Below are 27,855 nucleotides of genomic sequence, written 5' to 3'. Positions count from 1 at the left end.
TTCTTATTCCTAGTATTGATACTATGTATTGAGCTATTCACTGGAAATAGAGATATATTACTTGCAACAAATTTCATTATGTAATAAATACTAAGTTTCTTGAACAGGTTTGTACATGATGTTCTTGAATTTACATTACAAATGATTCTTTTTACACGCTTTTGTACGCTAAAAACTTATGCTCGGTTTCATGATTTACCCCAGAATATGATCCCGTATGGCATAATAGAATAAAAGCAAGCAAAGTGTGAAATTTCTTTTTTATATTTATGTCTCCTAAGATTGACATCATCCTCACTGCAAATACAGACTTGCTTAGACGCTCCAGCAGTTGTGTCATATACGCTTCCCAACTGATTATATTATCGAGTGATAAACCCAGAAATTTAACGCTTTCAACCTGTTCAATCTTCGTCTTCATATGTCATACATATACAGGAAGGAAATCTCTTACAGGTTCTGAACTGTTTATAGTGGGTCTTTTTAAAGTGAAGTCAAACGACAGTGAATTAGCTTTAAACCATTTATTAACGCCAGTGAAAATTTCATTCGCAGCCATATTGTTTGGAAGCTCCTCTAAAAAACGTTTTGCGTCATCACGCTGGTTAATTAGCTGACAGATCCTTGCAGATATGTACACAACATTGTTGCCAGAGCTGTTCGAGAGACCTTAACCTTCAAAACTTTATTGTGTCGGATTACGATTTTTTTGGCATCAGGTGAAACAAGAAATAAATTAATAAAATACCCATTTCTACACGCAGTAAAAACTCGTGTGTTATAAGATTATCATAGCAGAATTCCAAAAACATTTTACTTGGCTGGTCGTGAAAACTTCAAAAAAGCTTGTTTTTACTAGGTCCGCATCAGAGTCAAAGTATGACCGAGAGAGATTGGAGGGTGAAAAGAAGCGATGATGGAGCATCTATGAGTGTTCTATAAAGGGTGCTGTATGCATAGGGGATAGTAGTAATATACAAGCTACTGAAGGTTTGTTGCAGGGACGCCTACCTAAGTTTAGCTGTTAATGTACAATGAAACAGAGTTACTATAAACAGAAGTCAGGAACTGAGCTTCGAAGACAAAGGTGAGTAGCGTGGTAAATGAAATATTAACATTGTGAAGGATTTCTTTGTATTTCCTCTACCTTTAGCAATTTATACTTACTCCAGTGACGTGCGTCGTTACTTTGTTTGCCCCTTGTTTACTATTTGACATTTGATAGCATATCGATGTCATGACTTTTCCCGTCGAGGCATTTCTGCATAACGCTTGTCACTTATCTTGCGATGGTTATATACCGAGTGAAACTCAGCGGAAAAGGATAGGGACGGAAAGTGTTCTGTGACAGGCGTCCAAAGTTAAAGAGAAAATAGGAATAGCAAATACTTTTTCATACAAATCTGCGTTGTAGAGAAATCGTGTCAGAAACAATTTACAACATATGTCAAAATATCATGAATACCAGTCTTAAGTCACCGTTGCATGATATTTATTTGAATGATTTATCCGTATAATTCGCTTCAGCACAAACTCCAATGGTATCTACTAAGTTGCTGTTCGAAAGCAATTCACGTACTTTAAAACTATATGGCTGGTTGTTCAATCTGTATATGTTATTCTGCACCCAATTCTTGCTTGTCAGATCTAAATTATCAAAAGAGAGTTTCCTGTGTAGTAGCATTATGGAGGTCTTTGACATTCTTACATTCATATGTTGTTACTTATTAGGGGCAGTTACACACAGCACAGTAATTTTAGGTAAAGGAAATAAAACAGCATCCACATATTTTGCGCGTATTTCAGTAGTTATATGTGAAGTGTAATATTCTTGTCTGCACAGACAAGGGAGGTAACTGAACAAGACACTCATATAGACGAGGTTTTGAACTCTGAGGGGGCAGATCCTTGTATTATTGGACATAATCTGGGTATTGGTTAGACCAGATTTGTTTTCAAAAACTAGATGTATACCATAATGAACTGGGCTAGACATAGATTAATGTGGTAATAGCTCTGTTCCTAATTTGAATCCTGAGAGTAGTGAGCTAACAGTCAATACCAATTGTCAGTTCATCATGAAACAAGCACATAATATATTCTGTACCTGAGTCATTGTATTTTACGCTATTATTCAGCCATCAGTGGAACAAAATTTAAATGATCATAAGGAATTAATGATGCAGTGAGACATGGATGTGCATTGCAGAAATTTAAGATTTGACATCCTTACACCAAGGCAGGAGCAGATCCCTGCCTACCCTCGGACGAGGTCCCACAACTCTTTTTAGAGATATTCAGAATTCTCCTTCCACTCGAATACTGTAATTTACTGGATAGGCCTGAAAATACACAGCTCTAGGGCCTACGTAGTTCTTGAGATATGTCAGCGGGAAGAATTTTTCCCGTCTGCTTCACTTTTTGGCCCCCTCTGAGGAATTGTGTGTTCAAATGTAGTGGAGAAAACTGCTCATTTGTTGTCATTGTCTTAATTCATCCAATTATTATCTCATAATGATGTAGGAATTGTCAGGACAGTACAATACAGATGAATAGCTCAAATGTACACCTCACAGAATACGTAAGGGTCATTCCATGTCAATTCAACCAATTTGAGAAAATGTTCCAGTTGATAGTATCAGATTTGGTAGCACACCAATGCTACCAAGTGTGGAACACTCATGTACAAAATTTTAAGCTCCCCTGCCAATTAGTTCCAGAATTATGGCTTGTGAAAGAAGGTGGCATTACCCAGAAATTGCAACCCGCATCTCGCAATCTATCTTCAGTCCCAACTTCAGCTCTTAAAAACTATTCCGCACAGTCCAGTGAAATTTTTACAACCCAGTAACATCCACTTGGAGAACACACTCTATGAATCAAAACACCAACAACATATTTCTGAGGGGAAAATAAAAAATTCCCAAATGTGATTAAAAAATGCTATACGTTAAAAGTTACATATTGTAGGTGCTTTCTATGCCAAATATAATTCACTCAAAAAGGGTAGGCTTTAAATTTTTTTGTGGTAAGCTTAATGTGGCCGAAACACACACACAAAACTCATCTTGCCTATATCAGTCACACAAACAGAGTTACAAGCACACGAAAATACAAAAATTAGAAAAATTACCTGAAAAACATGGATTTTCTAAGTGTGGTAGCACAAAAGGGACACGTGATATCAAAGCCAAATTTCAAACAGTGCATAATCAGACCATAATATAATATGTGGCAGAATTTCAACCTGTCATTGCAAGGCATTTGTGTTCAATAAAAGTTGACAGTGATGTATTTGGTTACATTCCTTTTAACACAATTTAGCAAGTAATAGTGATGATACAGACAGCTTGTTTCAGATAAAGCTGCAGCAGTTGTTGGAAACAGAAAGGCAACAGAAAGTTAAAACAGTGGTAGTTTTCAGGGATAGAATGAGTCATTGTTAGGCAGGAACAGCAAAGGAAACAAGCAACAATTACAGGTTACTCATGTTTTTAAGATTCTAGTTCAGACTGGTCAGTACTGTTGTGGAAAGTCAGTATGGAGACAGAAGAGTGTACTAGTGGTGCTTTTGTTCAAACAAGTTGCAGTATTGGTAGAGCGCAAGCATCTGAATATCATAAAACAACATATGAAACAAACTGTGGCAAACACTTTGTACTGTATCATCTGGATGAATCGGACCAAGATTTGTTGCTATGGAGATCCGGGATACACCCTGTAGGCACAAGAAGTACAGTTCCAGGAAACTTTAGTGTTTGTTATCATCATATAAAAGTGTTTCTGGACAAGTATTATTTCCTACAAAGAAGTTGTTTTGATACATTTTGGATTCATGAGAAGACAGTGAAGTGTAGCCTCAGAGAAATTGATATAAAATCAGTATTGGAAGTGAATCAGTGCATGGGTCTCAACATGAAACCAGGACAAAAGTTGTGTTCCAGGTGTGTTACACTGCTAAAAAAAGAATAATATTCTGGTAATTTACATGACAGTCACAAAGAGTATGAGCCATCTACAACCACAGCAGATGAGCAATTAAATACTAAAATACTACAATACTACTTGGTTTGTCTCCCATGAAGACACCACAAAGGTGGAAAAAGAGACAGGCCCAGCTATGGTAGAAGAAAACTACAAGAAGCTCAATTGGAATTAAAACACAAAATAGCTGACACACTAATGGTGGAACAGGAAGAACTATGTGCTCCAAAGGAACAGAAATCATGCCAGAAATGCTCTGATTTGGACAAAATTATGCATGATTTGAAAGAAAAATGTGCCATATCCACACACCAGAAAAAAGTAGCTATTCTTGCCGTTGCACTTTCCAGCTGGTCTATTGACTACACTGGAAAGGAATTCAATGTTTCTACATATATGGTAAAGCAAGCTAGGAAAATAAAGGCAACGTAAGGAGTGCTTCCACACCTTCAGCAGGCTCAGGGTAAGCAATTGAGTTCAGAAATAAAGCTGCTAGTCTCAGAGTTTTATGAAAATGACTACAGCTGAAAAATGCCTGGAAAAAATACTATGTAATGGTGAAAATGGGAAATGTAGGTGTACAGATGCAAAAAAAGACTGTTGCTGTGCAACATATCAGAACTATATGTAGAATTCAAGGAAAAGTATCCCAATACCAAAGTATGTTTATCATCTTTTTTCAATCTTTGGCCAAAATGGGTTGTGCCTGTAAGTGCAAGGGGCACACACAATGTTTGTGTATGTGAGACCCATCAAAATACTAAGCTGATGTTTGCTGCTATAAAGGATTCTGGTCTGTATTACAATGGTGCAATGAAGCTGCTAGTGTGTGACATCAGTTCCTACCAGTGCATGGTACACAGGTGTGAAAAGTGTCCTGGTAAGGCAAATCTTGCAATCACATGAATAACAAACTGTATGGTGAACTCTTTATGGATGACGATAAACTTGTTTCTTATAAACAATGGACACACGTGGATTGTACAAGTATTGAAACAAACCAATGTACGGTGGAAGATTTTGTTGAAATGTGTTGTCAAAAAATGGACAAATTGATCACACACAGCAACAGCACAATCGGCTTATCTCCAGTTTTGTAAGAATAATTTGAAACAAGATGAAATCATAGTAATACTAGACTTTTCTGAAAACTATGCATTTATAGTTCAATATGCCATCCAAGGGTACCATTGGGACAACAGTCAAGCAACTCTCCAGCCATTTGCGATTTACTATAGAGGTGAATCATGTGATGTGTCTGTCATGAACCTGTGTGTTTTTAGTGACTGTTTAATTCATGATGCCATTGCAGTTCATGCCCACATTCACACTGTCATGGCATATGTGAGAAACAAGCTGCCTCACATACAAGCTGCGAAAAACTTCAGTGACAGGTCAGCTAGTCGGTACAAAAACTGTAAAAATCTCAAAAATTTATGCATGCATTACCATGATTTTCATATTCACGCAGAATGGAATTTTTTTCGCAATAAGTCATGGTAAAAAAGTGTGTGATGGTATTGGTGCTGCCATTAAGGGCATGGCATCATGAGCTAGTCTGCAGCACCCTACAGAAGGTCACATTCTAACACCTCTTCAATTATTTAGCTGGGTGCAGAGAAATATCTGGCATACAATCATTCTATGTTTCAAAACATGAGGTGAAATCAGTCGAAGAGTTGCTAAAAAGCAGACTAGAACATCTTAAAACTGTTGAAGGCACAAGAAGCCATCATCACTTCTCTCCAGCTGACTCTGACAATGTGCAGATGAGCAGACTGTCGTGCACAACATTTGTCTTCACAGTGCGTCTGACTCAGGATTCAGAAGCAAAAGCAGCAACATACAACCAGTTTGCTATGTTATTACTGTTCGTGATGACAAATGGTACTTAAGATGTGTTGTAGAGTGCTGTGAAGCAGAAGGTGATGTATTTGTGACTTCATGGCACCAGCAGGACCAGCAAGATCATTTCATTGGCCACGTTTGGCAGACAGGTGTTGGATTTCTTTTGAACATAAATCTTATGACAGTTCCAGTTCCTACCACAGTGTCAGGAAGACAGTGCCATTTGCCACTCAATGTTCGGAGTACAGTAGCTAAAGTGTGGGACAACTTGTATTCCAGGCAAAATCTACTGGTTTTTAGCAGTTAAGGCACAGTAAACATTAATAATAGGTTGTGTTAATCTGTCTGTATGTTGTTGCTTAGTGATTAAACAGTTGTGGGAGAGGATAAGAAGTGGCAGAACAGTTTATGATATGTTTTTACAAAATTGTGTTGTGGAACAATGGCCACATCATTAAATACATCTGTCAACTTCCATTGTACACAAATGTCTTGTAATAACATGCTGAAATTTTGAGATATATATCATTATGGTCTACTTATGCAGCATGTGAAATTTGGCTTGGATACCACTTGTCCCTTTTGTGCTACCACACTTCAAAAACGTACGTTTTTCAGGTAATTTTCAAATTTCTGTATTTTCGTGTGCATGTAACTCAGTTGTTTTTTTTACTGATATGGGTTTGATTAGTTGTGTGTGTGTTTAGGCCACATTACTCTTACCACAAAAAAATTTATACCCTTTTTGAGTGAATTATATTTGGCATAGAGGGCACTAGCAATATGTACCTCTTAATGTATTGCATTTTTAATCACATTTTGGAATTTTTTATTTTCCCTAAGAAATATTTTGTTGGTGTTTTGACTCATGGAGTGTATTCCACAAGTGGATGTTACTGGGTTGTAAAAATTTCACTGGACTGTGTGGAATAGTTCCAAAGTTATTAAGACCTGAAGTTGGATCTGAAGATAGATTGCTAGATACGGGTTGCAATTTCCGGGTCATGCCACCTTCTTTCACAAGTCGTAATTCTGGAACAAATTGGCAGGGGAAATTAACACTTTGTACATGAGTGTTCCACACATGGTAGAATTAGTGTACTGAATTTCAGTGAAATCTGAGACTAAGCTGGAGCCCCTGGTTGAACTGATGTGGAATGACCCATAACATTCTTTATGAGGGTAGGACAGGTGGTCGGCTGTGGCCTTGCGTAGGGAACCATTCCAGCATTTGCCTTAGTGATTTGGGAAAAACATAGAAAACCCAAATTAGGGTGGTCAGGCGGAGCAGCTCCATCCTCCCAAATACAAGATCTACGAGCACAATTTAGTTGGTTTCTATTGTACAGATTTTGGAATAACAGGGAAAGAATATATCATCTGCCTGGGTGCAGTGGCATATTGGAATTCGAGTTGATATCAGTGAAGGAAACTTACTGTGGAAACTAGACTCCATCCAAATGCAATCTTTAACTTTGTTGTGAAGTCAGCAGTATTAACAAATAGCAACAATTTGTAACCAGAAACTAGATTGTGGCATACATGTGATATCAAACCTGACCACTGGTATAGAATTGTGTGCTCTGATGCTCTAATTAAAGGAAGTAGCCATCAGCTATAAAGCTGGTGTTGTATGTAAGTTATTTATTTCAGTACATCATATTTTACCAGTGTATATAATTTTCTGAGTTAGCACCCACTCACTATTTTATTAATTACTAAAAAGTGAGGTCTTATTAAAAATTGTGTATGTGCCATCGAAATTTCACTTTGAGCTATGAAGGCAGGGAACCATTAGTGTATCAGGGAATAGCTGTTCGCAATTTAGCTATCATTCTCCATCCCTGTCTTGCTGAAGTGGGCCCACAGCTACTTCAGAGTGACTTTCCAAACTGAAGCATGTTACCAATATTCTTCTAATATAGATGTAATGAAATCTTTGCACGCACTTGGATGTTCGTAATGCTGATGAATGCTTCACTGTCATACCAGACAAGTGTGTGAGCATTTATATTAAGTTTTAATGTTACATAAACCATTGACTGCTTTGGACAATTGCTGTTTGTGATTGGAAAATAACTGTGCATGTGCAGAAGTAACATGTTTCATGTCCCAGTGCAGGTAATATTGTGTGTTGAACAGTGTTAAATTTCCACCCATGTTTACAGGTGAAATAATTATATAGTGTCCTTCATATACTTCTTACTGATTCATTCGTACATTGTGTTCCATCTGTTTCTTCCTGAAATAGAGCCGTGAAGGATGTGGAATGAGTTAAGTTACACATTAACAACCAGTATCACCGGTTCTGGCTACTTCTGTAAAGTAAACCAACTACAAATTGTAATTAGTGCGGATGCAATCAAACTGATGATTATGTAATTTACTTCTAGATCGCTTTACATATAAGGGACATTCAGTAATTATAGAGACAAACTGATGTGGAAATTGAACAGTTTGTACAAGGAGTTTTTTCTTTCATGACTTCAGGTTGGAATCACTGGGATGAGCTGAGAACAGCTGACAGCTAGAAGTTACTTTGTTTATAAAAGTTACTTTGTTTAACAGTATTGTGTTGTATTGAAGTTCCCACATTCGTGATCTGGTTTGTGCTCTCTGAAAGTGAAAAATTGGCAAAAATATTTTCTTGAATGATTTTACAGTATGGTGAAAGTTGTATGAAAAACAGAAGTGGGTAAACAGTTCAAAAATAGTCAAATTTTGGTGACCGACAAGCAGTGTGCGGTCCTTTCAGTTCAAGTGTCAGCTCCTTTGCTTGAAACCTACACAGATGACATTATCCTTTGAGGCGAACATATTACATCTGAACATACAGGGAAAAAAAGCAGTTGCAGTAAGTGTTCACACTCGACATAACATTATCAGTAACAAGCTCAAGTACAGCAAAATGAGTGGAAAGTGAGTCATGAAAGAGTTAGCATGCCACAAGGAAACAAGACTCAGAGTGTATGGAGGCTTGAAAGAACACTACTAAAGGGAATGTGATGCCTTTCTAAACAATATTTTAATGTGGTATCAAACTTCGGTTTACCATTTTGAATCAGCCCAATGAGGAGATAAAAGAATGTATGGGAAAGTGGCTTAAACAATATGAGAGATACTTCTTTTTATCAGGTACAAAAAAACTAGTTCGAAAGTCAGGCAAGAGTATTAATATTGGTGACGATTATCTGGAGAGGTTTTTCCTACATCAGTTTGTCACTTTAATTAGTGAATGGCCATCATATGTGGTGTCCCATGTATTTTGACCATGCCAAATAAACTGTGTGTGTGCGGGGGGGGGGGGGGGGGGGGGGGCTATTTCTCCTCTTCTACTACTCAGCTGCTGTTTATATTTAATACTTCAAATAAAGCATCTATGTAAACGCGCGCGCGCCCACACACACACACACACACACACACACACACACACACACACACACACACACACACACACACACATATGATACAAATATTAGAGCTATGCGTAATGTGCATGCTGAGGCCAAATATTCTGATAAATTTTAGGATTGGCTAATGAGATATTATTTTACTTTATGTTTAAATATTTGGTGATGTTTCAGTGCATCACCCGATGTTTGTCGCCAACCTGTCAGTCTTTTTCACCAGAATATGAAACTGTTCTGAACCTTTGAGAAGGAAGAATAGTCCACGTGGAAATTATTTCTGCTTCTAGTTTGTGGTTTTAAATTGCCAATTTCATTCTAGATTCACTCTCATTATTAATCACAAATACCATTAGGGATCTGCATGCTGGCAGGTAAGTGTTGAGAGTCATTAGTTGCTGAAGAGCCTTATGCACGTATTCAGTTATCGACTGTACACAATATTCTCATTGAACAGTTTTGTAGAATAAATACTTTCCTCATCGCAGCTACAATGTCCCAGAAGATGATGCCATAGGATAGAACTGAGTGAAACTGTCAGGTATGCTAGCAGTTCCATCTGCAGACTACCACAGTGAGATTTAAGAGTGTGAAGCAAGCAGAACAGAGCTTTTTTGTTAACTTGTACCATCTTGGATTATTATCTATCTAGTGCTTAGGACCTTCACACGTCCATCCAATGTATGCCCATTGACTTTCGGTACCTTTAAATAATTTTTATCCTCTTGAATCTGTATAGTATGAGATTTACTGCAATTGACCAGATAAAAAAAATCTTCTCATCAAGGGACAGGAGGAGAACACATGCATAGAGTTATTAAAGTTTGCAAGCTTTCAAAAACAGTGGCTCCTTGTTTTGGCAGAAGGGTTGAAGGGGAAGGGAGAGGGATGAAGGATGACTGGTGAGGTTTAGGAAAAGGATGTAGTCCTTACCCTTCACCCCACTTCTTTCCCTGTCAACTCCTTCTGCCAGGAGGAGCAGCCACTGGCTCCAAAAGCTCGCAGGCTTTAGTACCTTTGTATTTGTGATTTCATGCTGTCACTTGGTGAGTAGATTTATCTGTCCAATTACGTTATAATTTCAAAAATTGAATATTTTTGTTGATATAGTATGAGATTCGTAAGATTGACTTAACCTATTGGCTCTGAACCAGTCGTAAGCCAGTTCCATTAGTCTCCAGACTGTGCCTGATATTGATGCATTAGACTTGTTATCCATATACTTGTCATCTGCAAACATAACAGTTTCTGAATAGGCCTTTAATGTTCCTGGTACACCAAGAAAGGGGGTGAACAGAGCATTGAACCTTGTGATTATGCCATATTTAATGTTTACCCACTGTCAATTTATTTTACTCCATCTACACAAAGGAAAGATGTTAAATTCCATACCGATTTAGGTTCCACAGAAATTGCTTATTATCAAATAGTGGGGCTTGTGTTAAATAAACTATTGATTAGACGCTTTGCACGGAATATTTTTGTGTAGAGTTGAGGAAGCTGGATGCTGAAGAAGAGAGGAAAAAAACATGGATAAAATAAAGTAACAAATGGTAAAGGAAAAAAGAATTCTCTTAAATGTGGTTAATGAAAGGAAAGTGAAGTGGGTGGTAATTGTACTTAAGGTAAGAAGTTCTGATAACTGCTATTGAAGGTACAGTGGAAAGATGGAAGAAAATAGTAAGGAGAAGAATAAGAGCTGTATGAAGTGAAGAGAGGAAGATGAGAGAATACAAAATAGTTGGCCTAGTACATGATTAGATAGATGATTTACACAATCAGAGGACTTAATAAACCCGCACTCTTAACAGAGTAATTCTATTCTGTGTTTCTACTCTGAGTGAGTTCATGAAATTGTATATTGCATTCCCAGAAGAGAAGCCATTACAGGGTCCAAACTGAGCCACTGTTAATAGTTTGTCAGGAAGAAGGTTCAATATTTTGTTTTAACCTCTATATTTGGGTCTATGAGGTAACCATGGTTGAACCAATGGTCTCTGACCACAGAGCTGTGGTCATGAAGCAGCCAGCCATTTCCAGACATTGTACTTATGTATTGACAGACAGCAGTATAAATAAGGAAACATTGATTTTCAAACAGCACCATCTACTGTAGTGTTAAATAAAACCAATAAAACTGAAGTTTGACTGTTTCTATTAATAGAAGACAAAAAGGAGAAAAGCCTTCGACCATGTCACAAAACAGGTAAAATGTAGTGAAAGAAACAAGAAACATGGTGCTTTTTAATTCATCTGTAGATCACTTCTACAAGGATATTGGTCGTGTTTTGGTATCACAACTTAAGAGCAACAAAAATAACACGGTTTGTATTTATAGGCATTTAAATAATAGAGCTTTATTTTGACAAGGATAGGATGGGTATTTGGCCGTGGCCTTCTAGTAGGTATTTTCCTGAAGGAAAACCACAGTGGAGCAAAATTGTAGTGGCTGGTTGAAGACTGGAGCTTCCACCCTCCCAAATACAAGGCCAGTCTGTTGCCTCATTCAGTATATCTCTAGTGTACAACAGTATTTTACAAAAAAATTATTAAACAATGAAAAACATTAGTGCTACACGATGTGTTATATATCTTACCAAACCCCTACTCTGTTATCTGATTACTCTGATCCTTCAATGCAAAGAATGTGTTTCTTAACAGGTAAGTTTGTTTTAGTAATATCTTTAATCTCCTTTGGTAATTTATTGTATAGTTCTATTGATTGTAAAAAAGAAAATGCTGTTTTGAGTTTGTTTGTTCTTTGTTGACAAACATGAATTCAGTCTTGTTTCTGTTCCAAGTCATGAACAGAATTTTTGTGTAGTAATTCTCATCCTCTTTTTACGTGTACAATTGATAGGTAAATGTACTCGTGTGGTTTAGTTGAAGTCCCCACTGTTTGGAACAGACATTTACAATAAGCTCGACTATTTTAGGTTGTTATTATCGTGACTCTTCTCTGTAGTTTGAAAACTGTTCATATTTTGTGCATTTGTTCCCCAGAAAAGAATCCCACGGCTAAGAATTGAGTGTACATGTAATGTGCTACTAAAAGACACTGGCTGTTATATACTAATGACAGGACAGTAAAGGCACAACAGGCTAATGACATTCCATGTGCAAGTATCATTGCATGCTCACAAAACTTCAACTGAAAATCAGTATAGGAATAGAATAGAAATTTTGTACTTGTTCACAGTCTACAGAGGTGTCATCTACATTTGATTGAAGACCATCATTTTTCTCTCTTCAATCTGAGATGCATGGCATTTGTTTTCTTTATGTTCACTGTGGCTCATTGACCAATTGCAAACGTAGAGTGTCCACGGCACCATGGAGAGTAAAATGTGCCTCATCCATCTGAAGCATATTCCCTGCGCATATGTCATCCGTTTACATCCGTGCCAAAAAGTGCTGCTCCATCTAATTCACCTGTTTCTTGAAGTTTCCTGTTCATTTTCTTTAGCCGATTTATTGACACGGGGCCTCTTCACATCTGTTTTTGATGGCGATGTTACTGCAGTGGAGTTCTGCTATTGCTGCTGTTTTGATAAAACAACTTTACCAGCAGTGCATGGCCTTCCTTCTTGATAGCCATTCCGTATTGTATAAAAAAAAAAATCCAACCTTCCTTCATTTCACTCCAATAGTGGTCAGCATTTTCTACCTACTGCCCACGTCTGTATCTGTGTTAGTAGTAAAATTTTTGAAGTGCACAGAAATAAACATGTCTCACCAAGTGATAAATGGCATACTGAATCAAAACAGAAAGCATTTCACATTGTTACTGCTTTCAGCCCCATATTTTTATCTGATGGTAGAAAGTGGAAGTATTATTTTTCTCAGCATACTCTGCAAGCGCACTGATTAGAGAACATACTTGCGATGGTGTAGCGCCAACACCAAAGCACACCATTCACCTTCCAGAGTTGAAATCCCTTATTTTGGAAGCGGTTGCTGTTAGGGTCCACTTGGACTCTGAGGTCACAGTTTGCAATCTTTATCTCCCTCTTGACTGGACTCTTACACCTGCTGTCTTAACCGCCCTTCTTCAGCAACTTTCTCCTTCTCGGGGATTTTAATGCTCGTCATCCCTTGTCGGGGCAATGCATTTCTATCTAGTTGATGTCGTCTCACAGACCAATTTCATGCAGGCCATGATTTGTGCCTTCTTAATGATGGCTCATCTAATCATTTCAGTGCTGGTCATGGTACCTTTTCTGCCATTGTTCTTTTTCTTTCCTCTCCCTCCCTCCTTCCTTCATTCCACTGCACACGACCTTTGTGATAGTGACCATTTCCCGTTGATTCTCTCACTGCGACTGATGACCTCAGAAGTTAAGTCCCATAGTGCTCAGAGCCATTCTCTCACTCCCTTCCTGCTCCCCAATGGATAGGTTACCCCGCTGGTCTTTCCAACATGCTGATAGACCTCTATATACTGCACAGGTCGTTTTTTCTCCATCTTTGTTGGGTTGTATTGATGACATCCTATGTGACATGTCTGATGCGATTGTTCGCACTGCTAGCCTTGCTATCCTGCACTTATCTGGACCATTTTGCCGCCAGCAAGTCCCATGGTAGAGTATGGCCATTGCTATTGCCATTGCCATCCGTGATCGCTGTCAAGCTTTACAACACCTTAGGAGACACCCATCCGTTGCCAACCTTATTACCTTTAAACGCCTTCGCGCTAAAGCCCGTTACTTAATCAAACAGAGAAAACGGATGTGTTGGGAACACTTTGTTTCTTCCCTCAGTTCGAGTGTCCCTAAATCGTGGTTATGGGCTACACTTCGCTCTCTCCAAGGTTGCCATTGGCAGTGTACCCATTGATTCTCGGGGAACATCTTGCTACCCATTTTGCAACAGCATCAGCCTCCTATCCGACTGCTTTCCTTCATCAGAAACAGCAGGCCGAAGCTTCTGCCTTATGTTTTACCCCATGTCAGTCAGAATGTTACAACGAACCTTTTACTGAATGGAAACTTCTTCCCGCACTTCCTTCTTCTCATGATATGGCCCCTGGCCCAGACTCCATTCATAACCAACTGCTTCAACATCTCAGTGCTCCACAACATCTTCTCTGGGTGTTAAACCGTATTTGACTCCAGGGTGACTTCGCTTTTCAATGGAGGGATAGTATTGTGATTCCTGTTGTGGTTGGCAGGAGAGCCAACACCATGTTACTAGAGGAGGCCGAAAGGCACGCGTTATAGCTCACGCAGGCTGGCGTCAGGTCTGGAACAGGACAAGGAAATTAGAATTTAGAAAAAACGGACGTAGCTGGTGGAATACTTAACTTTAATCCATTAATGATGAACGTCGCTTTTGATGGTAGATGATTCACAATATCAATAGTAACTGAATATGGCTCCTTGTTAGGTTGTAGCAAATGACGTAGCTGAAGGCTATGCTAAACTATGGTCTCAGCAAATGAGAGCGTATTTTGTCAGTGAACCATCACTAGCAAAGTTGGTTGTACAACTGGGGCGAGTGCTAGGTAGTCTCTCCAGACCTGCCGTGTGGTGGCACTCGGTCTGCAATCACTGATAATGGCGACAAGCGGGTCCGACATATACTACCGGATTTAAAGGCTACCAACTAGCAAGTGTGGTGTCTGGCGGTGACACCACAATTCCTGTCCTGAAGCCTGGTAAGAACCTCGTTTGTCGAAAGCTATTGGCCAATTAGTCTGACAAATGTTGTTTGCAAGTTACGTGAACGGATGGTAGCCCGTCGGCTCAATTGGGTCCTCGAATCTCTGGATATATTGTCCCCTTACCAGTATGGTCTCCGATCGATCATTTAGTTTGCTTGGAATCCTCAGTTCGGCAGGCTTTTTTACAGTGCCGCCATGTGGTTGCAGTATTTTTTCACCTTTGCAAGACCTGCGGCATGGCTTGGCACCATTACATCTTACTTACGCTTCATTAGTGGGGTCTTTGGGGCCCACTCCCGATTTTTATCTGCCAGTTCCTGTTCCATTGGTCATTCAGGGTTTGGGTTGGTACTGTTTTTAGTTCTCCATGGACCCTCTGCAGAGCGGCAGCTATATGGCATACCTTGCATGGAGCATCTCACACGGGTTTCAATTCACTCCTTTAAAATTGTGGATGGTCCACTTCTGTCGCTGTACTATGGTCCACCCTGATCCAGAGCCCTACCTTGATGCACAACGATTACCTGTGGTCCCACAGTTTCATTTCCTGGGTTTTCTTTTCGACAACAAGCTCACTTGCGCTGCTTCATTCAGACTTCTGAAGGCAGGATGTTTCCGTAAAATCAATGTCCTTCGCTTTCTTGCCCACACCTTTTGGGGTGCAGACCACTCCATCCTTCTCTGCGTTTTCGGCCTTTAGTGCTATCTCGCTTGGACTATGGTTGTCAAGTTTATGGTTCAGCTGCTCCTTCCACAGTGCACCTCCTGGATCCAGTCCACCATCGTGGTATCCGTTTGGCCACTGGTGCCTTCCCTACACTAACCCTGTTGATAGTCTCCTGGTTGAAGCTGAGATATCCCCCCCCCCCCCTGTTTTTGTTCGGCGATCCCAGCTTCTGGCTTCTTATGCAGTCACTGTCCATTCCTCTCCCACTCGTTATCCTGTTCCCAGACCAAGGATATCGCCTATCCTGGGTTTAGCGGTTGGGCTCCACCTTACGTCTCTTTGCTGTGATTTTCAGCTTCCTTCTTTGTCCTGTCGCACACGTTTCCTCCCCAACATCCCCCCTTGGTTAGTTCCTCGGCCCCGGATTGGATCGCTCTCAGCCAAGGTCCGTAAGATTCCGTTCTCCCGATGGTGTTCCATTGTTTTTTCCACCAAATTTTATGGGAGTTTCGAGTTGCTGTTGTTTTTTACACTGATGGCTTTAAATCTGCTGATCGTGTGGGATATGCCTTCACGTCCTCTGTTGGCATGGAAAATCACATGCCAATTACGTGTCGGGATGCTGCTTGTTCCGTTGTTTTTCTTTGGGTCACTGGCCATGTGGGTATCTCAGGTAATGAGCTTGCTGATTGTTTGGTTGGGGGAGCAGTCACTTAGCCCCCTTCTCAGTAACACCTCCTGCGGTGGATTTATGGCTTCATATCGAATCCCACTTCGCACAATCATGGACCAACTCTTGGGAGGCTACCTCCCTGTCTAATAAACTTTATGCGCCTAAGGTGACATCTGTCCCGTGGCATTCTTCCTCGCGCCTCTCCCAAAAGGACTCGACCCCACCCTGTGTCATTTCCGTATCGACCATACCAGGCTGTCCCATGGTTTTCTTTGGCGTAATGAGCCACCCCCACTTTGTGGTTGTGGAGCCTTCCAGTCAGTAGCCCACATTTTGGTGGAATGTCCCCTTCTTTTGGCTCTGCGCACTAAGTACAGTCTTCCCCGCACTTTACCTTTAATATTGGCAGACGATTCCCAGATGGTTGAACTGGTTCTCTCCCTCTAGAGTAGGAGCAGGGTGGTGAGGATTGGGATGTCTCCCAATGTAAGCTATGTTTCGAGATTCCTGACATCCCTCCCTGGCCAAGATCTTCTTTTCTTTCCCTTTTACTCTGTTTTTATCACTTTCTAGAATTGGTTAGTCTCCTTTTACAATGCGCACTTCTACATTCTAGCGGTTGAACGCTTTTGAATAGCAGGTGGTCTTGCCTGTACTGCATCAGAGATGGGGTATTTCCTATATCTAGCATAGCCTTGGGGTTGCTCACGTGCTGACTTCCCTCATTTTGTTTACACCATTGACAACATGACTGCACTTTTACGTTTTTTTGCATTTTACCGTTTATAGTTATGATTTTATTGAGATGTCAATCTGTCTGAATGGACCACATTTGAAACCAGGGACTGATGACCTTGCTGTTTGGTCCCTTCAACTCCAGTCAACCAACCAACCTCTTTCCTATCCATTACTGCATGCCTATCCTCCTGCTCTTCCCCCCCCCCCCCCCCCCTCTCCCTCTGGGAACATGTCTTGGATATTTTCGGGAATGCATTATGAATTTTCCGAGCCTGGCATGGGAACAGTCCCTAGTCTGCTTTTTTTCCCCCTCTTCCTTTATTCTTCATCTCCTCTTCAGCGTTTGAAGTCTTTATTCCTTCTTTCTCTCTGTGTGCTCCTGAAGACGGGCCCTTCGTGATTGACGCATAACAGGTGACCGAGTAACACACAATTACGAGCCATGAATCGACACATAGGGTTCAGATATGCCACCTGGTACAGCCCAGGTCCAGGGAGGGGTGATTGCCCGAGCTGTTATCTTCCCAATTGCTAATTGGTCCCTCTAGAGTTTGGGCAGTCTGACCTGAGGTGTGAACAATCACCTAAGGTGGGTGAAGAACAAGTTTGGGGAGATGGAGGGCTTGTCCAAAATGCTGTCAGGGACAGTCTTGCTAAAAACGGCACACTCTGCCCAATCATGAGCATTTCACTTGTGACAAGCTGGTGGATGTTTCTGTTATCATCACGTCTTATATGAGCTTAAATATGGTCCAGGGTATTATATTACATGGGGACCTTCTTTCGCAGTCTGACGGTGAGCTGCTTGCCAACTTAGAGCAACGAGGAGTTCATTTCGTCCAGCGTGTCCATCAGGGTCTGAGGATAACCAGGTTGCCACTGATGCCTTCATCTTGGCCTTTGAGGGTGACACATTACCCGAGAAGGTCAAGGTGATGGTCTGCCGCTGTGATGTCAAGCCATATATCCCTCCCCCAATACGGTACTTTAAGTGCTAGAAGTGAAGGCATGTCTTCTCGTCGTACTTCCAGCATCACATGTCGAGTTTGTGGACGTCCATCTCATCCCAGTACTCCATGTGCCCAGCCTCCCATCTGTGTCAACTGCAGAGAGCATCATTCCCCTTTCTCATGAGACTGCAGGATTTTACAGCAAGAAAGGAAAATCGTGGAATAAAAGACCCTGGATCTACTGACCTACACTGAGGCCAAGAGGAAATTTGAGTGCCTACATCCTGTGGCTATGAAATCCTCTTACGCCGCCACTACAAGAACAGTTGTAGCCCCCATCAGTTCCGCGAGCCAGTCAGTTCTCAGAGCCGGAAGACTACATCGGCCTCCTTGATGGTATGGGGCACTTCCCACCCTGTTGCTCCTGCACCACCTACTTCGGGAGCACAGTCCCCCCAGCCATCAAGGACACCAGTCCCCCACTTCTCAGCCGGAGAAGTGTAAGTCCTCTTGGCTTCTCTCACTAGGAAGGGGTCCCTTGGGTCACTCCCTTGCCAGGTTTCTGCTAGTGGGAAAGATGACACCCGCCAGTGGCTGAAGTGCCCGAAAGCCGGAAACTGAATCAGTGAAGCCCTCCCAGCCAGAGAAAACCAAGGATCAGTGAGAGAAATCCATAAGAGACCCCCAAGACCAAGTGAATTGTGGTGGCACCTACACAACTGCTGCCTACAAGCTCTGCATCTGAGGATGAGGTGAAGATCCTGGCATCCGCTGAGGACGTACATCTTGCCAGACCCTCCAACACAATGGATATAGCCTGGACGTTTGCGTTTATGTCCTGAACTCAATATGTAGTGAACCTGTGCCCCTTCCTCTTGAATCTGTGGCTGTCAGAATAAGGACGATGCAAGAAATAAATGTCTGCAATGATATCTTCCTCCAGATGGTGCAGTACCCTTGAATTTATTAGCTGCACTTTCCTACTTTTGGGAGATTTTAACACCCATAACCCCTTGTGGAGTAGCACCATGCTTACAGGCCGACGCAAAGCTGTCAAAACTTTACTGTCTCAGTTCGACCTCTGCCTCTTAAATACTGGGGCCATCACACATTTCAGTGTGGCTCATGGTAAATACTTGGCCATTAATTTATCAGTTTGCAGCCCATGACTTCTTCCATCTATCCACTGGAGAGCACTTTACGACCTGTGTGGAAGTGACCACTTCCCCATCTTCCCGTTAACGTCCCCGGCATTATGCCCACGGACGCCTTCCCTTATGGGCTTTAAACAAGGAAGACTGAGTAACCTTCACCTCAACTGTCACCATTGAATCTCCTCCACGTGGTGCCATCGATGTTGTGGTTGAGCAGGTCACTAAAACGATAATTTCTGCGGCGTAAAATGTGCTACCTATTCTCTAGGGTGCCCCCGGTGAAAGTCGGTTGGTGGTCGCCAGAAGTCGCTGACGCGATTAAAGAGCCGTCAGCGAGCTGTGGCAGCCTTCCCTAGAGCAGCTCTGTGCCCACGTTCCCCTACTTATAAAACGGTGGAAACAGGAGTGTTGGGAGAGGTACGTGTCAACCATTGGGTGCCACATGTTACCTTCCAAAGTCTGGACGAAGATCAGATGTCTTTTTGGGTACCAGAACCCAGAAGGTGTCCCTGGCGTTAAGATCAATCTACCGACGCACTGCCCATGGGGCTTGCCACTCTTTGGCGGGTTCGTGCTTGACTACCACTTGGCCCCAGCTTTTCCAGCACTTTTTCCATTCCATGCTGTATGTTTATCCTCTTGCTGTTCTTTTTCACCTCCCTTGGGGAACATTTCTGGGGTATTATTGGGAATGTTCTGCATTCTGTCGCTGACCTGCAAACAGACTCAACTTTCTTTTTGGCTCTTTCTTCCTTTTGTGTTTCCCTTCTCCTCTTGTTCCTCCGCTTCGATGTTTGAGGATCCTCTCTTTTTCTTCTTCCTCCCTGTGTGCTCCTGAAGGCCGGCCCATGTGTCTGAAGCTTAAAAGGTGACTGGGTAATGCGTAATTCCCAGCACTGGGTTGACAGGTAGGGTTCGCATGTACTACTCCCTGGTACAGGGTAGGCGCAGGGAGGGGTGATTGCCTGATCTGTAACCTTCCCAGATTGCCCATTGGTCCCTTCGTAAGGTGTTCGGGAGGTGTGACCTGAGGTGTGAACAATCACATAAGGCAGGTGTGCCCCCTTGTGAAGGGGGCCCCGTAGTTGGAAGGAGGCTGCCATTGGAGATGCTGGCAATCATGGGGGATTTCTTCGCGATGAGTCAATCATCCTCTCCATTGATGTCAATGAAACGTAAACGTAATGAGGCTACTGATTCGAAGACCCTTTCCGCTGCACCGCAGTTCCTCCTTGTGGTATTATGTACTGAAGACGGTCAGTCCTTCACCACAGTCAATCCATTTACTATTCAGAAATGTGTTGTTGCCATTGCTGGCCCTGTGAAATCCTGCTCTCGTTTATGGAATGACACATTGCTTTTGGAGATGGCTTCTGATTCTCAAGCACAGCACCTACTTGCTTCTTCATGGGTACCCTGTTAGTGTCGAGGCACATAGAACTTTAAATTTTTCCTGTGGTGTAATTTACATCAGGTTGCTTGGCAGTCTTAACTGAGGCTGAAATACAATCTTACCTCTCTGATCAGGGTGCCATTGCTGCCCATCATGTAATGAAAAAGGTCGATTCCTCCTTGGTGCCCACCTGCACTCTTTTCCTCACCAAATCCGATGTGCTGCTACTAGAACATTGTGGTGACACCCAGCCAAATGCATAACCTGTGGCAGGGGTGCACACGCGGACGTATGTCCACCCCCCCTCTCCCTGCTGTATCAACTGCAATGGCGGCCAAGCTGCCTCCTCCTGGGATTTACCTATGTATCTAGATGAGCAGGCTGTTCAAGAGATACAGGTAAAGGAAAAACAGCCTTACCCAGTAGCTCTCAAGTTACTGGCTAGTCACAAACCCTGTGTTCTCCCATCTGGCACTTATAGTTCAGTTGTTGTTACCCCTCACTCCATGAAGGATATGGCTATGCAGACATGTGACCTCAAATATGGCTCTGAGGTTGTGAAGTCGCCCAGTGTCAAGGTAGTATTGCTGTCCCCCGATCCTGCTGAGCAACAAATGGTCACTCTCGCGTAAGGGGGCGAAGCTACCCTCTACACAGCTGGCAGGCAGGAAAGAACAGAGGGAGTACTCCCGAGAAGACTTCCTCCATCCCTCCAGAAACAGCACCCAAGTCTTCCTCTAACCAGAAGGGCTCGAAGAAGTTCACTAAAGACAAACGGTACTCTTCACCCACCTGCTTGGCGGTGACACCACATGGTCACTTAGCCCGGCCGGCCTCTGTCTTGCCGGTGCGGGCAACCTATCGTTTTTCAGCATTGGACTCCACAGATTGACCGCACAAGCACGCTGATGCTTCAGTGGACCCCATGGAGCAGGATCCTCCTGCTTCTGTGCCCTGTAGTAGCGACTCCCCACCATCTGTTCCTCGGCGGCCACCGAGTTGACACCCCTACATCTTTCTCATCATGACTGTCCTCCAATGGAATGTTCGTGGTCTACGCTCCCAAAAAAGAGGATTTACTGCTGCTTCTAGCATCGCACATCCCCTTGTATTCTGTCTTCAGGAAACGAAATTGCACTCTCAAGACCACTTTGGGCTTCCACATTACTTACTGATTCATTTTGACCTTCCCCCTGAGGTCAGCATCTCATCTCATGGGGGCATCATGCTGCTTGTACGGGACGACCTTCATAGTCAACCCATCTCCCTGAGTACCCGTCTTCAAGCTGTTGCTGTTCGCCTTTTCCTTCCCCACCTGACTTCCTCCCTCTGTACCATTTATGTACCTCCATCCTTCAATGTATCCGGGGCAGACTTTCTTTAGCTTATTGGGCAGCTACCTCCACCGTTTTTGCTACTCGGTAACTTTAATGTGCATAGTCTCCTTTGGGATTCTCCCAGGGCCTGCCAGAGAGGTGCCCTCTTGGCTGACATTCTTAACCAACTCAACCTCTTCTGCCTTAACACTGGAGCACCCACTTTCCTTGCTGACTCCTCGCACATATAGTCCCATTTGGACCTAATCTTTTGCACTGCCCGGCTTGCCCATCGTCTTGTGTGTTCCGTTTTTTCTGACATCTACTCGAGCAACCATCTCCTGTGTGCTCTCTGTCTGCAGACTCCTAACCCATCCTCCACATGCATGCCCAAATGGCAGCTTACTAAGGCTGACTGCAGCTTTACTCCCCCCCCCCCCCCCCCCTCCCCTCTGGTGACCTTCACCGAACGAGATTTCCTCAGTTGTGATGACCGGGTGGACTATCTCACCAATGTTATCCTTACTGCTGCAGAACATTCCATTCCTTTACCACATCGTGTCCCAATCCATTGGTGTGGTGGACTGAGGCATGCCGTGGTGCAATTCACTCAAGGAGACGTGCTCTCCACATTTTTAACCATCACCCTACACTGGAAAACTACATTCATTATAAACAGATGCTCGCAAAGTGTGGTCGACTTCCTCGGGATAGCAAAAGAGCTAGTTGGGTTTCATTCACAACTTCTTTTAACAGTTCCATGCCTTCCTCTGTTGTGTGGACCAACCTCCGACAGCTCTCTGGAACCCAGATCCATTCCCCCATTTCTGGCTTGACAGTAGGTGCTGATGTCATCGTGGATCTTGTTGCTATCTCCAACACCTTGGGCCGCCATTTTTCTGAAGTTTCGAGCTCTTCCCACTATCACCCTCCCTTCATCCATCGGAAACGAGTGGAGGAGGCTTGGGCAATATCCTTCTCCTCTCCGAATTATGAGTGCTACAATTCCGCCTTCACTATGAGGGAGCTAGATCATGCTCTCAGTTCATCCCGGTCCTCCGACCTGGGGCTCGATGCTATCAACATTTGGATGTTGCAACACCTCTCTCTTGTGGGCAAGCACTTTCTGCTTAACACATACAACTGCATCTGGGCTGAGGGCACATTTCCTGGATGCTGGCGTGAAGCCACCGTCATACCCATACCTAAGCCCGGTAAGGACAAAAACCTTCCTTCTAGCTACTGCCTCATCTCTCTAACGAGTTGCGTTTGCAAGGTGAAGGAATGTAATGATTCGTGCCCGGCTGTTGTGGTGGTTAGAGCCTCGCCATTTACTCATGACTACACAGTATAGATTTCGAGCACAGCGTTCTGCAGTTGACCATCTCATTACTTTGTCCACTCGTGTCATGAATGGTTTTCTGCGGAAATCCCAGACTGTGACCGTGTTTTTCAATTTGGAGAAGGCCTGCGACACCTGCTGAAGAACTGGTATCCTCCATACTCTTCACATGTGGGGCTTCTGCCTATTTTCTTCAGGCATTTTTACAAGACCTGGTGTCTCCAGCCCCGTTTTGTCGATGATTTTGCCATCTATTGCAGTTCTCCATGGACCTGTCTCACTGAGCGGCATTTTCAGTAGTGTCTTGATCGTCTTCACTCCTGGAACATCGCCAATGGCTTTCGCTTTTCCACTGACAAAACCATCTATGAATTTCTGGTGCCGCAAATGGTTTCTCCCACCATCTATACATCTTGGGCCTGTTGCCCTTCCATTCATTGACACTACGAAATTCCTGGGGCTTATGCTCGATAGGAGCCTCTCTTGATCCTCCCCTGTCTCTTACTTGGCAGCGCATTGTACACAGTCTCTCAATGTCCTATGTGTCCTCAATTGTACTTTCTGGGGTGCCGATCGAACCACCCTCCTCAGTTTGTACTGGTCCCTTGTCTGTTCGAAACTCGACTATGGGTGCATCTGCACACCCATCCTTTTTGCGCCATCTCAACACTATCCATCATCATGGCATCTGTTTGGCCACGGACACCTTTTACACCAGCCTGGTTGAGAGTCTTTATGCTAAAGCTGCTGAACTACCACTGTCCTACCGCCATGACTTTCTCCACAGCAGATATACATGCCGTTTGTCTGCCAATAATGGCCACCCTTCCTATGCCTCCTCCTTTGATGATTCCTTAGATCGTTTGTAAACACTGATTGCTCTTGGACTGACCTTGGGGTTGGGTGTGCCTTTGTCATTGGCACCCGAGTCTTTCGATATCGCCTTCCGGCACAATCCTCAGTATTTACAGCCAAGCTTTTTGCCTTGTATCAGACCGTGGAGTACATCCGGTGACACAGCCTTCCCAATTGTGACCTCTGCTCATACTCACTCGACACCCTCCAACGTCTATGTGCACTGTACACTGCTCATCCCTTAGTGCAGCAGGTCCAGAAAAACTGCTACTTGTTCACTTTTGGTGAAACCAGTGTCGTGTTTCTGTGAGTCCCTGGTCACGTTGGTCTGCCAGGAAATGAGGCTGCTGATGCTGCTGCCAAGGCTGCAGTCCTCATCCCTCAGCCCACGAGCACCTATATTCCCTCCGATGATCTCTGCATTGCCGTCTGTTATGAGGTGGTGTGCCTTTGGCATCACCAGTGGTCCTCCCTTCACAGGAATAAGCTTTTGCCTATTAAGCCTCACCCAGCACCTTATACGACCTCCTCTCAGCCCTTGGCTGCGTATTGGGGACTGCCTTTTTATCCATTGTCATTTGCTTAGTGGCGCTGCCTCACCAGTTTGTACGCATTATGCCAAAATTTTAACTGTCTGCCACTACCTGCTGGAATGCCCTTTTTTTTATGTTCCAGTTTGGGTTCGCCATCTGATTTATCAGCCATTTTAGCGAATGGCGTGCATGCTGTAGACTGCGTTTTACGTTTTATCTGCCAAAGCAATATAGCAAAGGCCATTTCATTTTTAGTTTTGGATCTCAATTTCTTAATGGTTCTCTCTCTCTCTCTCTCTTTTACCTGCCTTGTTTACCTGTCTCCTATACTGTCCATTGGGTCTGACATTTAGTTGTTTCCCTCATCTCTGTGTTTGTGTTCTATAGTTTTGACTTGGGTGCATATGACATCAGTTGTTTTTTGCACCCTAAAACAAAACAAAACGTGATTGCTGGGCACTTTTCTGAGCACTATGCTCGAACCTCTGCATAGGAAAACTACTCCCCCCACCCCCACCCCCAGTCCTTTACACCCTCAAATGGCAGATGGAAAGGAAAGTCCTCTCATTAACTACACGCCACAGTGAACCCTATAACGCCCCATTAATAGAGTGGGAGCTCCTCAGCGCCCTTGCACTTTGCCCCAACACAGCTCCTGGGCCGGATGAAATCCAAAGTCAGATGATTAAACATCTCTCGTCTGACCACAACCGATATCTCCTCATTATCTTCAACCTGATGTGGTACGATGGTGCCTTTCCATTGGCAGGAGAGCACCTTCATTCTGGTGCTAAAATCCAGTAAAAATCTGCTTGATGTCTAAAGCTATCGGCCCATCAGCCTCACCAACGTTATCTGTAAGCTGCTGGAACATATAGTGTGTCGGCAGTTGGGTTGGGTCCTAGAGCCGCGTGGCCTACTGGCTCCGTGTCAGGCCAGCTTCTGCCAGGGTCGCTCTACCACTGGTAATCATGTGTCCCTCAAATCTGACATCCGAACAGCCTTTTCCAGATGCCAACACATCGTTGCTGTCTTTTTTGACTTATGTAAAGCGTACGACACGATCTGGCAACATCATATCCTTGCCACAATGTACTGGGTGATAAAAAAGTCAGTATAAATTTGAAAACTGAATAAATGATGGAATAATGTAGATAGAGAGGTAGAAATTGACACACATGCTTGGAATGACATAGGGTTATATTAGAACAAAAAAAAATACAAAAGTTCAGAAAATGTCTGACAGATGGCACTTCATCTGATCAGAATAACAATAATTAGCATAACAAAGTAAGACAAAGCAAAGATGATGTTCTTCACAGGAAATGCTCAGTATGTCCACCATCATTCCTCAACAATAGCTGTAGTTGAGGAATAATGTTGTTAACAGCACTGTAAAGCATGTCCGGAATTATGGTGAGGCATGGGCGTCAGATGTTGTCTTTCAGCATCCCTAGAGATGTCGGTCGATCACGATACACTTATGACTTCAGGTAACCCCAAAGCCAATAATCGCACGGACTGAGTTCTGGGGACCTGGGAGGCCAAGCATGACGAAAGTGGCGGCTGAGCACACGATCATCACCTAACGACGCACGCAAGAGATCTTTCACCCGTCTAGCAATATGGGGAGGTTCTAATAAAACCCCATGTTATTCCCAGCATGTGTGTCAATTTTTACCTCTCTATTTACATTATTCAGTGGTTTATTAAGTTTCCAAATTTATACTGACTTTTTGATCACCCGGTATGAGTGGGGTCTGCCGTTCCGATTTTTATCCAAAATTTCCTGTCACTTTGTACTTTTTGTGTCCAAGTGGGTGCCTCCCGTAGTCCCCCTCCCCCATTACCAGGAGAATGGGGTTCTGCAGGGCTCTGTATTGAGTGTGGATGTGTGTCTCTATTTTTAGTGGCCATTAATGGTCTAGCAGCAGCTGTAGGGCCATCCATCTCACCCTCTCTGTATGCAGGCAGCTTCTGCATTTCGTACTGCTCCACCAGTACTGGTGTTGATGAGCAGCACCTGCAGGGATCCATCCACTAGGTGCAGTATGGGCTCTAGCCCACGGTTTCCAGTTTTCGGCTGCAAAGTCATGTGTTATGCACTCCTGTCGGCATCATACCATTCATCCAGAGCCAGAACTTGACCTTAATTATGATCCACTCACTGTACTGGGATATGTAAATTCTTAGGACCGGCTTTCGACGTCTGAGTAACTTGGCTTCCTCACCTTCATCTGCTTAAGCGGAAGTGCTGGTAGCACTTCAGTTCCCTCCGCCTCCTGAGCAACACCAACTGGGGTGAAGATCGCTCTACGCTTCTGCAGCTCTACAGAGCCCTTGTTAAATCCTGCCTTGACTATGGGAGTTTGGTTTATGGTTTGGCGGCGCCCTCAGCATTGCGTTTGCTCGACCCAGTGCACCACTGTGGTGTTCGCCTAGCGACAGGAGCTTTTAGGAAGAGTCCGGTGACCTGCATCCTGGCGGAGGCCCGAGTCCCTTCATTGTGGATCCGATGGACGCAACTGCTCGCCAGTTATGTTCCACACATTCGTAGTTCTGAGCATCTGAGCTACAGTCTCCTTTTCCCACCCACTGTAGTTCATCTCCTGCATCGGCAACCGAGGTCAGGGCTCATGATTGCAGTTTACATGCAATCCCTTCTCCCTGAACTGCAGTTCTTCCCTTTACCACTTCTACTTTATGTCCATTCATGTACACCTCCATGGTCAACACCTCGGTCGAAGCTTCATCTGGACCTTTTGCACGGCCGTAAGTACTCCATTAACCCCACCGCTCTTCGCTGTCACCTCCTCTTGATTCTTGACGTGTTTTGGGCCTCTGAAGTTGTTTACACTGACGACTCGATTACTGATGTTAATGTTGGCTTCACCTATGTCCACAGAGGCCATATTGAACAGCATTCCATACCTGCTAGCTGCAGTGTATTCACTGCAGAGGCTGTAGCCATGTATCGTGCACTTCAGTACATCCATTCCTGTTCTGGTCATTCGTTTCTTCTTTGTTCTGACTCCCTGAGCAGCTTCCAAGCTATTGACCAGTGCCACCCTTGCCAACCTGTGGTGGCGAACATCCAGGAGTTCATCTCCGCCCTGGAAGAGTCCAGTCATTCAGTGGTATTTGTGTGGACCCCATTACACGACTGAATCCTAGGCAACGAACTTGCTGACAGGCTACATGGAAATCGCTCCTGGAGATGGGCTTCTCTGCAAGTGACCTGAGTTCTGTCGTACACCACAGAGTTTTTCGGCTTGGGAGATGGAGTGGTATAACAGTGTGCACAAAAAACTGTGTGTCATTAAGGAGACTGCA

At 43.4% G+C, this 27,855-nt stretch overlaps 1 protein-coding gene across 1 annotated transcript in view; it reads left to right on the top strand.

Moving 5' to 3' along the window:
• The first annotated feature begins 472 nt into the window (after positions 1-472).
• Positions 473-27,855, top strand: part of LOC126272868 (lysM and putative peptidoglycan-binding domain-containing protein 3-like) — a 64,315-nt gene continuing 36,932 nt past the window's right edge. Inside the window, exons 1-2 of the mRNA XM_049976088.1 lie at positions 473-719; positions 860-1,087. Coding sequence (XP_049832045.1) covers positions 1,035-1,087 — 53 coding nt within the window. The 5' untranslated portion in view covers positions 473-719; positions 860-1,034. The remainder of the gene's footprint in view (positions 720-859; positions 1,088-27,855) is intronic.

Source organism: Schistocerca gregaria, chromosome 5 (assembly GCF_023897955.1).
Source record: "Schistocerca gregaria isolate iqSchGreg1 chromosome 5, iqSchGreg1.2, whole genome shotgun sequence".
Classification (NCBI taxonomy): domain Eukaryota; kingdom Metazoa; phylum Arthropoda; class Insecta; order Orthoptera; family Acrididae; genus Schistocerca; species Schistocerca gregaria.
The sequence above is the reverse complement of the archived record's forward strand: the minus strand, read 5'-3'. Positions and strand labels throughout refer to the sequence as shown.